Source organism: Acartia tonsa, chromosome 5 (assembly GCF_053477335.1).
Source record: "Acartia tonsa isolate MP-2025a chromosome 5, ASM5347733v1, whole genome shotgun sequence".
In the NCBI taxonomy this organism is placed as follows: domain Eukaryota; kingdom Metazoa; phylum Arthropoda; class Copepoda; order Calanoida; family Acartiidae; genus Acartia; species Acartia tonsa.
This window is the reverse complement of record NC_137264.1, coordinates 4118707-4135264: the sequence shown is the minus strand read 5'-3', so window position 1 is coordinate 4135264 and position 16558 is coordinate 4118707. Positions and strand designations below refer to the sequence as shown.

Sequence of the window (16558 nt, the reverse complement as noted above, 5' to 3'; positions counted from 1 at the left end):
TTAAGACAAAGTTTATTGTTTTATCTATATTGTATAAACATTCTTTAATACAGTTGTTGTTAAAAACCCCCAGGGATCGAGGGATGGGACAATGGACAAAAATAAAGTCTCGTCGAAATGTATGAAATTAAGTCTCTTATGAAGTGTTTTAATTAAATTGAACCAACATTCTCACATAAACGACCCCTTAAATAGTGGATGTAAATATTCTTTTTTTCTCCCCGAGGTAGTCATTTATTTCCCCGAGGTAGTCATTTTTTTCCCTGAGGTATCATTTTTTTCCCTGGTATCATGTTTATTCCTGAGGTAGTAATTTTTTTCCCCCGAGCATGGCAACCGGTGAACAGAATCTCAGTTCTGCACCACAAGCCTCGGCGCTCGCACGACTGAAGTTCCCATGTCTATACAGTCATATTTTTATGAAAATCTGAGAAAATATTTTTAGAAGATTTCAGAATTTTTTTTTTAAGATTTTAATTTTTTTTGGGAAGATTTTAGAATTTTTATTAATTACTAAAAGAAAGCATAATTACCTCGTGGAAAAAATGACTACTTCGGAGAAATAAATGAAAATTAAAAACCAAAATTAAACCACATTTTAGCATAAAAATGAGTTTTTTTAATGAGAATGATATTCCTATCCAATTTTTTTGTTTAGGAATACCCCATTTATTCCTTACCTCCCTGTAAAAGCCCTCTTTCTTATTTGAAGACATCCTTAATTACGGGGTTAGCAGGTCTTTGAATTTGCGAGGCTTTTCTTTAAAAAATTTCGTTAGTACAAATTAAATTTTTTTCTATTCTATTGCTTAAGTGTCTTTTCAATGAATTGTCTAATGTATTAACTTTTTTATGATACTTTATGTTTATGGTAGGGATAATTAATTGTTATAAAAGCCCCAGAGGGTTACAGCTCCTTACAGGGGCTATCACAAATCATTGTAAAAACTTTTTAGTAAGCCTTTGCTACTATAGAATATAAACATTCTTGGTATCTATCTATCTATCTAAATTATAAGGTTAGAAGGTCTTTTATCTCATTTAATCAACTTTGACTTGCTTTGTTGACATCAGCCTAGCCCCTACTTTATCATTTAATCTATTTCAGCAGTAGATTGAAGCAATCTGCAAGAATCGTATTAAAGACAGCATTCCACGGAAATTAAAAAAAAATTTAAGTAATTGTTAGCCACGACGGACCGAAGGCAACTTAATATAGAAAATCATCTTGTTTAAAAACATTAAAAATTCCATTATAAAGTGAGCAAAAAAGACCAATATTAAAGTTACATGTAAGATATAAGCAATAAAAGGTATTAAAAGGTAGTAGGCGGGTTAAAAATGGTCTTGGTTTATCATTCATAAAAAGATACGGTCTACATAATTTTTACGAATGAAAAAGAACGGCATACTAATTTTTATGTAACTAAAAAAACTTTTTCTTTTTGGTTTCAATAAGTTAATTTAAAGTTTTCTTAGCTATATGTTTTTTTTTATCATTTTCTTACACAACAAGAAGTACAATTAGAGTAAATACACTTTTAAGTCCAATATAAATTATACCAATGCATGAATATTATAGGCAGTCTTACGTGTTTGCATATTTTTACGCAGCTACTTTAAGGAGAAATTTTTCTACAGTTCGAGTCAGCCGCGTGTTTGTTTTCTGCTCGCAATGGCAGCTGCTATGGGCTAATTATAGTTTGGTAAACAGCTGCACAACTGCTTCACAAAATGGCTACTGCAATATCCGAACTTTTACTTGTAGTAATTTTTAAAAATAATTTTTAAGATTTTCTATCATATTTTGAAAGATTTTTAGAGAACACCGAAATACTATTGCAACTTGGTCCTTATATGGTACATTAAAATAGCTTTTAAATTTGCTATTGAAATATATACAAGGTGAAGTATATGACCATAAGTAACGCAGCAATACCAACATAAACTAAATTATTTATACTAGCGGCTTCACCCAAAAGCAACTTATGAAATTAACCTTAAACCATTCCAAGAGAGGAGAACTTAATCAATTAACATGTTTTTATTTGAAAAACCACCAACAAACAAGGAATTTGAGATTCCAATGCGCAAATGAACATTTCATAGAGATTTATTATAATGTTTGGGACAGGCTTAAAAATCTTAAAAATTGTTTTATTATAAAGAAATGAGAGGAAATACTAACAAAGGACAAACGGTATATTTGTTAAAATAAACTTTCAATTTTTATTCTTTCTTGCCTTTGTCTCTCTCTCTCTCTCTCTCTCTCTCTCTCTCTCTCTCTCTCTCTCTCTCTCTCTCTCTCTCTCTCTCTCTCTCTCTCTCTCTCACTCTCTCTCTATATATCTCTCTCTCTTTCTTTCTATCTATCTATCCAACCATATTTTGTGTCAAAAATTTGATGTCTTAAATGTGTCAAATTTTGAGGCGAAAATTTGAAACACATTTCATTTGACATTGCAGAGATTGTCTACGTTAAAGTTGGAAATTCAAAAAATGAGATTTTCTCAGCAGTATTAAAAGATAGATATCTGACTTTTTGGTGAAGATTCCCCCAAGTATGAGGATTTTTTTAGTATTTACTAAAATTGGCTTTTTTTAATGCTCTATGCCTGCTTTATATGTTATGTAATCAAAATATGACTTGCTTCAAAATGAACACAGCTACTCTATAATCAGTTCACGTCCTTAACTGTCTTCAACTGTCTGTTGTTTGCAACCTGTATGGAATGCCAAACTTGTTGAAGGGAAACAGCACGAAGGTGAAAAGCGAAAAAGGATATTGGGCTCAAGGAAATAAAACCCTCATGGCGGCAATTTCCCCTGAACTGAAAATGGAACACAAACAACCTTTTTGACCAAATCGTCATTTGATAATTCATGACCATTTTCGGTTAGGTTTCGTTTTAGGTAGGTGTAATATAGGAATAGGACCCGACAAGGGCTTGAAATACGTTTCTAAGTTGACAAGGGAGGGGGGGACTTCTTTGGTCCACTTGAATTATATGCCCAAGTCAATGCAATAAATAAATTTTAACATACTTTTTAAAAAAATTTCTATCATATCAAACGTTTTAATCAAACTGATAAAAATAGAAATTGCCACATTTTGATTTATATAAAAAACGGTTAATTATGTCCAGGGGTAGCGTAGTAATAACATTAAAAAAAAAATTTTCTTCAAAAGTAAAATTTAAAGCAATAAAAATAGCGAAGGTTTATATCGTTTTCTGTCTTGATATAATTAATAATGTATAAATGTTTTTTTGTTTGTTTAAAATTAACCCATAAATGGTTTTAACCGATAATTTAAAGGTAGACTGACGGACGTACGGACATTTGTCTAATGAAATTATAGAGTACCAATGCTTTAAATAAGGTATGATTTAATATAATATTTCAGAATAATGTATTAATAGAATGGATATCAAATTACTTGAACGTTAGCGTAACTTGTATAATACAAGGATGACAACATACAATATTAATACACTAGCGGCTTTGCCCGTAGCCTCTAGGGGCTTTGCCCCAAGAGATGATAAAAAAAAGTTAAGGTGAAAGGACCAAGGAAATCTTCTACAAAAAAAGGACCAAGGATATCTCCTACAAAAAAAATTTAAAGAAAATGGGGGAGGGATTTTTTGTTTTGGGGTTGGGGGTGTCCCACCCCCCAAGAAAATAGCCTAAAACCACCACAGGACCAGTAGGTATATTCCCTGAAAGGTAGAATCCGATAGGTTCAGTGGTTACCGAGATCTTAAGCTTCAGACAGACGGACGTATAGACGGACAGACAGACAGACATTAAGCTACTTTGTATTATAGATATATTTCAAATTATCTATCTATATTTTCTAATTTTCTATTTATACATCTATTCTATCTATCCTCCTGTGACCCTGTCTATATATCTATCTATCCATCCACCAAGTATTTCTACAATTTAATTCATTATAATAACCTTATAGGCATTATTTAATAACTATTAAATATCAAATGATAGATTTATTTTAATCATATATGATAATTTTATTAAATTAACATTAATATATTCCGCAGGGAGGGAGGGGACAATGTTTTGTATATGTTACTCAAAATTTTATAAGCGCCTCTTTTTTCGTTAGCTCAAAAACCTTAGAATCGAGACAGGGGGTAATTTTGTTTATCATTATTTGGGAGGTACAATGATATATCTCCATTTTCTTATTCCTTAGAAGTTCTGATATTTCCAAATAAAAATTCCTAAAAATAAATAGGAGAACGGAGCAGGAAAAAAAAATTCTGTTGATAATTGTTAATTAGTAAATTTTTTTTACAATATTTGAAATTTAGATTTATAGACAATTTTTATTAAAAATTAATAGTGCAATACGGTGTTTAATAGAAGATTGGTTGAACATTACTATACATCAACAGGTGAAAGTCATTTAGAGTTACAAGTTCTCATAATATACCTACGCTTTCAAAATTATTCCTCATTTGTAAAGGTATCTTTGTAAAAGGTTTAAAATCTCTAGAAAGACTGACAATTTTATTTTAAGAAATCAAAACAATTGGTCTCAGAAATAATGAAATCTTTCCTATTATACTTATGAGAACACAGGTCCCAATATCCGTGTGTTGGAAGAATTTACAGACAAATTTCCATAAATGGGCATAACATGAATTTGGAATGCTCTGTCCTGTTTGTCAGTCCGTCCGTCTGTCTGTCTGTCTGTCAGTTGTATGCTAGTTAGTCCTTATCTCTCACTCTCTCTCTCTCTCTCTCACACACATACATAAACACACACACATTTCTCTCTTCCTTGCTTTAGGCTTTAATTTTTATCTTTATTATATGAGACTATCTATCTATTATATGTTTAATGTAACAAGAACAAATATATTTATTAAACCACAGTTGAAAAGGACATTTAAAATCATAAAAAACAGCAAAAAATATCAATTTATGAATAAGTTATGTTAAAGCCCACTTTATAAACCATTAGCGGATAGCCCTAGCATCTAGGTGCTATATATTCAAAGGAGTAGAGAAGGGCAGAAAATAGCTTAAAACCATCCCAAGCCTTATTTCTTTTGCTATAACCATCCGGGTTCTATGTGAGGCTTCCCTCAAATGGAGTAGCCAATCGGTTCATTAGTAATTGAAATCTTAAGCTACAGACAGACAAAGAAAACCTTACTACTGTTCCCTCACAATTCTGTCTGTGTTTACATATCTGTAACGCTTATTTTTTTATGTGTTACCTGTAGGTTAGGGTGTTTTAAACACCACTACCCCTTCACCCCTTAGACCCCATCGTTTGTGTTATTACCGAATGCAAACTTGCTTCTCTTTAAATTGGCTATATAGCTTTAGATAAAAATGTACGTACTAACTAAAACATAACAATATAGAAGTTTTGCTGTATATATAAAATTAAGATTTTCAACATATGTATCCTACAAGAGTTCTCACTTTAAAAGCATGTGGACCCATAGTAGAGGAAATTTTTATAAGGACTGTATAACTACATTTTTTCTCTCTAAACTACAGGCTTTTATAGACCAATGGACTGAATAATTTGAATAGTAGAGGATCCATTGTCATTAAAACATTATTAAAAATTTTTAGCTGTATTTCTTAAAAAGCAACCGATATTATTCCTAAAAAAATTCTATGACATTGCAACAGACCAAATGGATTATAGACTGGCTGCTCATTTCATTAGAAAAACTGCAAAGCAAAACATAATAAGGACCAGATGAATCTTCACAAAAAATAGCAGCCTAGAAAATCACGTTTCCCCCAAAAGGTTTTAAACAGAAAGACAAATGGGCTCGGACAAATGGATGGAAAACAGACATTTGATTATGATATTAAAAAGTAGCCTCACCACAAAAAATAACCATTACATGTTTCAAATTTTATACCATAATTTTACAGGAATCTTACATTTTGTATCTTTAATCCTACCTAGTACCATGACTATATTTTACCAATAAAGCTTTTTCATTTAGGACAAAGTAGACATATATGAATGGTATTCATAACAATAGCAATCAATTAGTTTCTTTTATCTTATATTTTGATATTTATAAAATATAAGAAAAATATTTTTTGTTGAATAAAATTGCGTGGGACAGTCTTTTTATGCTTCAAGCCAAGAGAGGAAGATCCCTTACTACACACACACACACACACACACACACACACATACCTAGAAGAGCTCAAAGCTTATAGGACCTGATTCAAACATACGAGCATAGCATAGCACAGAGAAGCCAAAGATTCGTGGATAGAGCCTTATTAGGAATTTTTACTCAAGTCAAATAATACCACCTCCCCTCGCATCAACTGTTATACCCCCCGCCTCTCCCACTGCACTGAAAACTTATCGGTACAATAGATGCACGGACCAATGAGAGACGAGAATCATGGCTATGCCCTTATATGGTAATGTCGAAGTGAGACTTAAATCTACCTTCAAATGTGTATCCCCCCTTCCTCCACCTCTATCCCCCTCCTCCCCCCGTCCCTCTAATGCACTCCAAATGCCGGTTTCTAAATAATAGAGAGGGAGAGTGGTGGTACTTGGGTTGGATCCTTAAATAATAAAAATTTTGAAACTAATTCTTTTAACAAAGTTAACTTAGTGCATGGTGATATGATATGCAATTGGAATATAAACCATGCATATTAATATTTTAGAAGTTAATTTCAAATTTAAATACAAAATGTATTAAAGCTTTTTCATATAAATTATAATTATATTTAAATCATTTTATCAAATTGTACATTTGTATATAGCATACCTTTTTCCTGATTTTGTAGTGTTGATACAGGAATTTAAAGCTATTTAAAAATGGAGGGGGGGATGGTGAAAGAATATTAACCCATCACATAGGGACTTTGCAAATTTAGGGATAAGCAAGTAGTAAAATACTAGCCTAAAACTATCCAGAGGCTCTTATTAACACAAAACTACCCCACGAGCTTTGGGAATCTTATCTTAGAGGTTAAACTCAAGATCATGCCCGACAATTAAAATTTTTTTTATTTATTTAATGAAAGCAAAGGATATAAGTTTTAAAATGAAGTCAATAATTAGAGAGTTATATCAAGGAAATACTTTTTGTTGTCTTGATAATAATATTTGTTAGTTTACAAAGGGTGTCATTTTGATATCAAATTAAAAATTAAGTTAAACATGATACACTTAAACATGTTAATTTAAATGAAACCATGGTAATTCAACTTCTATATAAAACAACAGTAGACTGCAATTATTTATCAAAAACCTGAATAAAGTATGTATATGTTAAGTTTAAAAAACGCTATGAATATAAGATTAATAAGAATAGAAATAGAATATCAAAATTGCTAACTTTGTAGACGCTAAAAAAATTCCTTTGGAGCTGTCTTTGTTTTGCTGGTCAGTCTTTGCTCTTTATTTGGCTTAGTTATCATGTATTTTGTTGCATAAAGTCATGTTTGAAATGGCGCAAACTGTAACCCTGTACTAGAACAAATTACTTTTAATAAATTAATACAAAAGTTTTCTTTTACAAATATTGAGGAATAATTTTGAAAACAGTAAAATTTGCAAAATTTATCTTAATATAGGGTAATGTGTTTAAATTTTTGGTTTGTAATAAAATTCTCAATTGTATAATATTATTGATTAATTGTTAAATTAATTGAATAACATTTAAAAATTAGTCATTTGTTATAATTTGATATTGTTTAAAATACAAAAATGCATTAAATATATCTGACTTATTATGTTTGTAATAACATAAACTAAATCAAAATTTTATTTTTAATGGAATTAGAATATTTTCTCAAAAATAATTTAAGATATGAGATGATTTTGACTATACTAAAATTGTAATAATGTTAAAAAAAAATATTTTTATCTGTTGACAAAATTAAAGATTTTAAAGATCCATCTCTTTTGATAGTGACTCACACACACACACCTCCCCCCCCCCCTCTTCTTATTCACCCCCACTGAGGAGCCCCGAAGCTGCCATTAAGCAGCAGCGGCCCTAGTCCTGTATGTATACACAATAACAAATCCTATAATTCATTGAGCGTTGTAATTTAACCCTCATTCTCTCACCGACCGTGTGACAGTGTAGTTCTTAAGTTAATTTATTCATATATTTAAAAACAAGTATAACAACATGTGTGACGACGAAGTTGCCGCTCTTGTCGTTGACAATGGATCCGGTATGTGCAAGGCCGGTTTCGCCGGAGACGACGCTCCCAGAGCCGTTTTCCCATCCATTGTCGGCCGTCCCCGCCACCAGGGTGTTATGGTCGGTATGGGACAGAAGGATTCTTATGTTGGAGACGAGGCCCAGTCTAAGAGAGGTAAATTTTCAATTATTTTAATTTCTAACAACTTCTTTCTAACATTTTGAGTATTTATCATTTATTAATTTGTTGGGTCAATAGATTTCTAATTTTTTTTCTGCTTTTTAAATTGAAGTCTTAACTATCCTAGCTTTTAAAACTGTAATTCAATTTTGTAAATTGTATTGTAAATTGTATATACCTATTTGTCAATTTATTTATTAATTTTTATTATCCAAGGTATCCTGACCCTGAAGTACCCCATTGAGCACGGTATTGTGACCAACTGGGACGACATGGAGAAGATCTGGCATCACACCTTCTACAATGAGCTCCGTGTGGCCCCTGAGGAACACCCTGTCCTCCTCACTGAGGCTCCCCTCAACCCTAAGGCCAACAGAGAGAAGATGACCCAGATCATGTTTGAGACCTTCAACACCCCCGCCATGTATGTTGCCATCCAGGCTGTCCTGTCACTGTACGCCTCTGGTCGTACCACTGGTATTGTCTTGGATTCTGGAGATGGTGTTTCCCACACTGTACCCATCTATGAAGGTAAGCTTCCCTGAAAATTATTTCGATTCGGCTTCTAATTTAGCTTTGCAGATTACCATTTATTGTTTAACTTAAACTTATTCAAAAATTTAAATAATCTTAATTTAAGAAGTTGTGTGATTTTTAATTTTTTATCTTTAGAGTGGCTGTAAAACTTGGACATTTTTAGTTTGAAGGCAATCCTAATTTAATTCATCTTAATTTATCTGCTATTTGCAATACATGTTTAACAAAATTTTAATTTCAGGTTATGCCCTTCCCCACGCCATCCTTCGTCTTGACCTTGCTGGCCGTGACTTGACAGACTACCTCATGAAGATCCTCACCGAGCGTGGCTACTCTTTCACCACCACCGCCGAGAGAGAAATTGTCCGTGACATCAAGGAGAAGCTGTGCTACGTCGCCCTGGACTTTGAGCAGGAGATGGCCACCGCCGCCTCCAGCAGCAGCCTCGAGAAGTCTTATGAGCTTCCCGACGGTCAGGTCATCACCATCGGTAACGAGAGATTCCGTTGCCCCGAGGCCCTCTTCCAGCCTTCCTTCCTGGGTATGGAGTCTTGCGGTATCCACGAGACTACCTACAACTCCATCATGAAGTGCGACGTTGATATCAGAAAGGACCTGTACGCCAACACCGTTCTGTCCGGTGGCACCACCATGTACCCCGGTATTGCTGACCGTATGCAGAAGGAGATCACCAGCCTGGCCCCCACCACCATGAAGATCAAGATCATTGCTCCTCCCGAGAGGAAGTACTCTGTCTGGATCGGTGGCTCCATCCTGGCCTCCCTCTCCACCTTCCAGCAGATGTGGATCTCCAAGCAGGAGTACGACGAGTCTGGACCCTCCATTGTCCACAGAAAGTGCTTCTAAGTACCTCGACAATACTTTTCTAATTATTTTTAGTAAAGTACATGCATATATATTATACTTATAAACCATATTCATATGTAAAGCAATGCTTTTAAAACAAAAGACATTACTAAAGAAAAATTTGGATTCCACTGGGGAGGCAATCCATTTTTGACATTTACAAGAAACTTAGGCTTCAAATCACCTAAAATCACTCTTAAAAATTCTGTTGTACACCAAATTACAAAACAAAAAAATCCCCACTCCCCCCCCCCCCCCACACACGGTCTGTGATTATTGTACAGGACATAAAACAAAAATGAAAAAATTAGCCCGACCCCGACATTTCTAAATTTCTGATTTTTACTCTTTGGGGCCGGGCTAATTTTAAAATACACGCGCATTTCTCTTTCTCTTCTCCTGTGCATTTATATTATTTAGCTTTTATATATTATAATATTATTAAGTTATGTAAAATATGATAAATTTATAATTTTATCTTGGAAAAAAAATTAATAAAAATTGTAAGCTCTCATTTGTGTGTTTTTATTTATTTGTATAGCTGAATAGGATAAAATTTATTTTTATCAAATAGGTAGGTAGTTAATCTTAATGAATTGTTCATAAATTTTCCTACAAACCAGTTTTTGAAAACTAAGAAATTATTATTTTTTATTTGTTGTATTGAGATTTATCTTTAATTACAATCTCAATACTAAGTATTCAATTCTCCTTTATTTTCTATTTACAAATCTGGCAGACTGTCAGTAAACTCCATCTCTTTCAGTTTTTGTTTGCGATTTTTTGTCCATTTAAAAAAAAATGCTTTTATTATTGATGTTTGTTTGGGTTGGACTATTTAAAACAACATTCTTCCACATACTTTTTACTTTCAAATTCCTTTCTATAAAAAAAATGGCTGGTTTAAGAGTGATTGGTTTATTCTATCACATAAGAAATAAATTGGAGGATAGACAATTGTGCTGGAATTTTTAAAAATTTCCTCTATAGATCAAGCTGCGTACAGGCACACATAGTTAAGGCCCTATTAGGCGTGTCTAGGGATAATTTTCTTTATAGTAGGAAAATATTTGAATAATAACTAGAATGTTAAAATGTTAATATCTCCTTTCTTTAAGCACTCTGCTTACGATTTGGTGAACAAGCTTAAAAATGTTATGTCTTGCCCTATATTTTAGTTTATATGTTTTCTCACGTTAAATGTTCTTTTAATATTGTAAGGTTATGGCAGGTGTAACCCATTCTGCAACCTCCATGTAACAAGACCTTGTTTGCGCGTAAATGGGTGTGTTGCAGGTGAACGTAAATTCGCGCGCGTAAACCCATCAGATACGTGCACAAGTATTTGAAAAACTAAGTCGTTGAACATGGATAATAGTTATTTCTCGCATCGTATCATAAACGGCTTTCTGCGGATATAGAATGTACAATTATAAGATTGAAACTAGTTTTTTTTAGCCCCGAGGTGCTGAAGGCACCGGCTAAAAAAACTGGTTTTCATCTTATGATTGTACATTTTTATATTCGTAGAAAGCTGGATATAATACGATGCTAGACATAGTTTTTTCGTATGGATGAGAACCGGTTCCTATCCACCGGATTCGAATGAAAACGAGAAAATTTAATTCAGTTTTTTTAAGTAAACAAGGATAACATATATAAAAGCGTAGCTCAGCAAATCAGACATACGAAAGAATATTGAGATATATAAAGTAATAGGTATAGCATTCGTTTTTCAACATTATCTAAAAGTCTATACAAAAACTATGTGTATATCTATGTTGCCTTAAATTTCTTGAATCATACGGACATACCAACGTTTTAATACTTCAATTAAGGGCTATACGTTACTACAGATCAATCCAAATCATAGAAAAGTTTATGTCTACAATTTATTTGATAAAAAAAATACTTGCTAATACTTGTTTGTACTATATTAGTTTAGCAGAATATTTGTCTCTGTTTAAGTGTGCGCCTATCTAACGTGCTCGTTCTTATATGTGTATTACGTGCTTGGTATGAGCGTATTTTTCACGAATAAAGGGTATGTTTGTCCTATTTTTTTTTTTTTGAAAGCAAAGATTTAAAGCTAAAAAATGTAACCATTATTCGAAAAACAAAATAAGTGCCCTTGAGTTAACTACATCCATTTATTTTACATTACGTTGGTAGTTGAAAGGGTTTTTAGAAATAATTTACCAATTTCCCCCAACTTTGACATAAACCTAGATCAATGAGATTGGAATGTTGAGATTATATCCTTGGAATTTTATGTGTTGTAAGGGGAGGGCCTGTAGAAAGGATAGGGTTTCAGGCTGGCGCATTTATGGATGCGTTTATACAATATAGCCAATATAATCATTTTTCAGTATGGCTTTCAAACCGATTAATATCCGCTGGATTAGAACCAGTTCTAAGCCATAGAGAAAAATTATGTATAGCATCGTATTACATCTAATTTTCCTCAATTTTTAAATAGAAATCATAAATCTAATACTTGTTTTGTTAGCCGAGGACTTTGGTCCTTCGGGTCTAACAAATCTGGTTTTTATCGTACATTTTTTTTATTTTAATATCCGCAAAAAGCTGTCAGCGATACGATGCGATTTTAATTACATTTTTGTTTCCTTTTTTGATTGCCATGTTCTATCTATTTCAAACAAACAAAGAGTGTTTTATTATATTTTGCTTCCCTCACTCAATAAGGGCCGGATATCCGGTGTCCGGATAGTTTCAATATACAGTATCCGGCTAGACGTTGAAAATGGTCGTATATCCGGCCAAACCCTACTGTTGTTGTATTATTTAAATAAAAGTTTTAAATATGGCCTTTTTCAAGATGTCTTTACAACCGTTTTGTGGGAATGTCTTGGCTTTGAGGAATTCGATTGATGATATTTCAAGTTTATAATAGCTCAACCTTTTTGCTTTTATTAGTTGCCAGAAACATAAATATAATACAGGGCTCGGCAGTCGCGAGGTAGCAGTAAGCACTTTAAATGATGTGCCAGTAGCTGCTTCCATGCGTCTGAAGGCGCAGCCTCAGTTACCTAAAAAATCAAATATAGCTGCAATTATTAATCATTTAGCTTTTAATTAAAATTTTCTTTAAAAAAGTATAAATCCTGTATTTTTTTTTTATATTTCCTTGTATAATTACTTTAAAACTATGCTAGACATGTTTTTTCTTCACGGTTAAGAATAGGTATTCATATTTTGATATGAGATAAGCTGCGCTACTTTTAAACTTAATCATCATGTATTTTAAAGAACTAGCGGCTACGCCCCAAGAAGCCTCTAGGGGCACTGGTAGGAGGGTGAAAAGTCGACCTCATCCCATTTTAAATTTGAGTTTCAAAAGAGTTATAAATATTTTTTGGGGGGAAGGGGGGTGAAGAAACCCTCTTCAAAAATAGTTTAAAACCTTCCCAGGACCTATAAGAAGCTTCACTGTAAAGGAGAACAATTTCGGTTTAGCGGTTAGCGAGATCCTTCGGGACAGACAAAAAACGTTTACTACTTTATATAATAGGATAAATTACTGATGAGTTAAGTAAAAGTTGCGTATTCAGTTTTACTGTTAAATAGAAGTTTTTTTTTATGACTAGCTGTATAATAAGAGAGAAAACTACGTGTTCTAATTTGAAGGACAAATTTAATTATGGAGTAAAAATTCTAAACAGTTATTTATCGCATCTTATTATATACAGCTTTGTTAGCCCTGATGGGGCGATGGCCCGGTCTAATAAAACTGGTATTATTTATATTATTTTTCATTTTTATATTTGTAGAAAATTTCTGTAATACGTTGCTATGTATGATTTTTCAGTATGGCTGAGAACCAGTTCTAATCAGTCTAATATTTATTTTTACAAATAATCTCAGCCGTTTTTACATTGCAAATTAACACTAAAATCTTAGTCTGCTCTGTTCTACTGTTAATATTCAGAATATAAGTCCCTGACCTTTAGTCATACAATTTTTCCATTATTCAGCTTTATAAGTATTACTCATAGAAATAAAGATGTTTTATTTTCTCTATAATCATGAAAATTATTTATTTTATAGTAAGAAGTTGCGTGATTTTTTCTTCGTAAATTTCTGGAAGTTGTGACTCATCGATTAAACATATATTATTAGAAGATATAATTCCAAGGCGGATCAGAACATCAATTTCTTCTGAATAAAAACTGGTTCTGAAAATTGTCGTTTATATAGAATATGTCTAAGAAAACGAAAAAATATAGGATTAATTAAATAGTTTTTTCTCTGAAAAACCTAAATTAATTCATAAGTAAGGATTCAGGAAATCAAGAAGAATATTTATTGTAATTTAACCATATTTATTTGTTTTAGGTAAGTCAAGACTATTTTCTGAAGAAAATTAAAAATATAAAACTCGGTTTAAAATGTCGTCATTCACAAAAGAAATTTCAAATACCTAATTTAAAAACATACCTTTTTATAATAAAGAAAGTATAACCGCTATATTTTCAAAATTGTTTTTATGTTCGAAAAAGCTTGATGTATTTTCTAAAATAAGCAATTTTTCGTAGATTTAAAAAAACTATAGTTATTACTCGTAGAAATAAAAATAAGAGTATAATTAATAAATATATCCATGTTATGTGAATGTCGTCATCCAAATAAAAAAATCCAAGAAACTTATTATTCTCTGTTTTACAAGCGTTTGCAATAGGAAACAAAGGTAAGAATTCATAGAATTATTTTGCATGATTTTTATAATTCTATTTCAATTTATATTTTTTGTTTCTGTTTTCTTTAAAATATAAGAAGTAAGGTTCTTTGCATGACCATAAGATTTTAAAAAGGCTGATAAAAATAGATTGTTCTTTTAAGGGAAGCTTGGTGTGGTTTTGAATTATCGATATTTAAAGGAAAATATTCATATTGGCTTTTTTTACAATAGGACTGTATTTTCTTTCATTTTCGTTAAATAAAAAATGCAATCAGTTTTGGAAGGGTATGGGTGTAGCCACCACCTTGCTTAAATATAAAGTATAAGGATGTCTGTCTGGATGAAGCTAAAGATCACAGAAAGAACTTTGAGAATCTGCCTCTCGGAGTAGTTTTAGCCATTTAGAGGGAAAAAACTGCCAAAATTTTTTTTGGCATATTTTTAAAATTAAAATCAAACGTAGTTGTGATTAAAGCTCAAAATATTCAAGGGTAATTAATTTACTATTTAACGTCAGGAATCTAAAGGGATAAGACAAAGGTCGATAAATTGATTTACACCCCCAAAATTACCCCTTATGTAAATTAAAATAATTGGGTGAAACGATTGAACACAACCTAATAAATCCGCCAATTAAAATCCACTAAAGTCCTTAAATTTGTTAAGTAAACGAATAATGCAAAACTTTGGGGACTAGTGTAACAGCCTATTGTCCTCTTTCTCCCTGATTCAACGTCCTTCCTATCCCTGAATCCCTGAGGAATTAATATAAAATAGCTGGTTTGACCTAAATGTAAGAAATTGCCTCCCCTTATATAAAAATCATGCAATCAACTAGAGGGTGTGCATCCAAACCAGTGAAGAAGTAACTAACAGAAAGCTAATTGATTTTTTACCTCACTTTTTGTTCTTGAAATTATAGTACTAGAAGTCATTACTTTGATGTTTAACCTTCGTCTTGAAGTCACATGAATATAAAAAATGTATAGCATAATCTCAAGACCATGATATTAAATAAAATTTATCAATGACTATATAATAGTATTCTGATGAAAATATAACTGTCGAAAAAAACGCATAAAAGGACCTTATTCTAAGTACATTATGATTACAGTTTAAGTTCAGGTTAGCTTTTTTAACGTCTTTAGTCATGACAAAGTTAAGCCGCAACTCGAACCTGTTACTGTCTTAGGAACCACACGCTCATAAAGAAAAATTAAATTAAAGAAATGATAAAATCAAATTCATTACGGGTTTTTAAAAAAGATTTCACAGCTTCATAAAAACGTCGTATATTTTAACCCCAAACTATTCTCTGAAAATGCATTTAGCAAAAGAGGTGTCCTTTTACTTTCGCATAATTTTCACAAAACAAACAAATCATATGCGCACAGGGCACAACAACAAACGTTTTAACGAGAGTTAGATGGGAGTTAAGGAAAGGGGGAAGGAAAGTATGTGATGCAATATTGATTTGCAGTTTTTTTTCAGAGATACATTTTGCGAAAGTGATAGGACACCAGCTAAAGAGACCTAAATGAGAAATAAAACTTAGCATTCTAGGATATTACACTGACTTCTGAGATAGGGATAAATTGTATAAAAAAAATTAAATAAAAACCTGGACATATATCTTAATTTTTGATTTTACCTGTTTCACGTACTTGCTTATTAGCTTCTTTATTTCTGTTGCATTATTAATTTAGATAAAAGTAGGGTGTAAAAATAGCTTAGAACCATCATAGTACCAGTAGGGTCAATCACTTAGAAGCACAGCCTTAGTGGATTAGTGCTAACCGAGATCTTTAAACGGACAAACAGACAAACTGCCAGACATCGTTCTTCTCTATAGATTTACTAGCGGTTTCGCCCCTAGCCTCTAGGGGCTTTGCCCCAAGAGGTTTTATCAAACTAATTTTTCGTGTTTTAGATTTTAAAGAAAATATAAAAAAAATTATTAGGGGGGGGGGATTTTTCATTTTTTGGGGGGGTTAGGGGTGTCCCACCCCCCAAGAAAATAGTTATAAACTTTCCCGGGACCTATGAGAAGCTACCCTCAGAACCCGATCGGTTCAGCGGTTAGCGAGA

At 32.4% G+C, this 16558-nt stretch overlaps 2 protein-coding genes across 5 annotated transcripts in view; both read left to right on the top strand.

The window, feature by feature from the left end:
• The window catches only part of LOC145318556 (uncharacterized), a 547717-nt gene that overhangs the window by 333622 nt on the left and 197537 nt on the right, over window positions 1-16558 (top strand). For 2 of the 4 annotated variants that reach the window (XM_080159917.1, XM_080159916.1), the window contains one exon: window positions 14459-14479. The exons of the other annotated variants lie outside the window; for them this stretch is intronic. In XM_080159917.1, coding sequence (XP_080016043.1) covers window positions 14459-14479 — 21 coding nt within the window. The remainder of the gene's footprint in view (window positions 1-14458; window positions 14480-16558) is intronic. 4 annotated transcript variants of the gene reach the window in all.
• On the top strand, window positions 7954-10285 carry LOC145318559 (actin 403-like). Its single transcript, XM_080159930.1, has 3 exons — window positions 7954-8361; window positions 8584-8898; window positions 9146-10285. The coding sequence occupies exons 1-3, from the start codon at window positions 8172-8174 to the stop codon at window positions 9769-9771; spliced, it is 1131 nt and encodes a 376-aa protein (XP_080016056.1). The 5' UTR covers window positions 7954-8171; the 3' UTR covers window positions 9772-10285.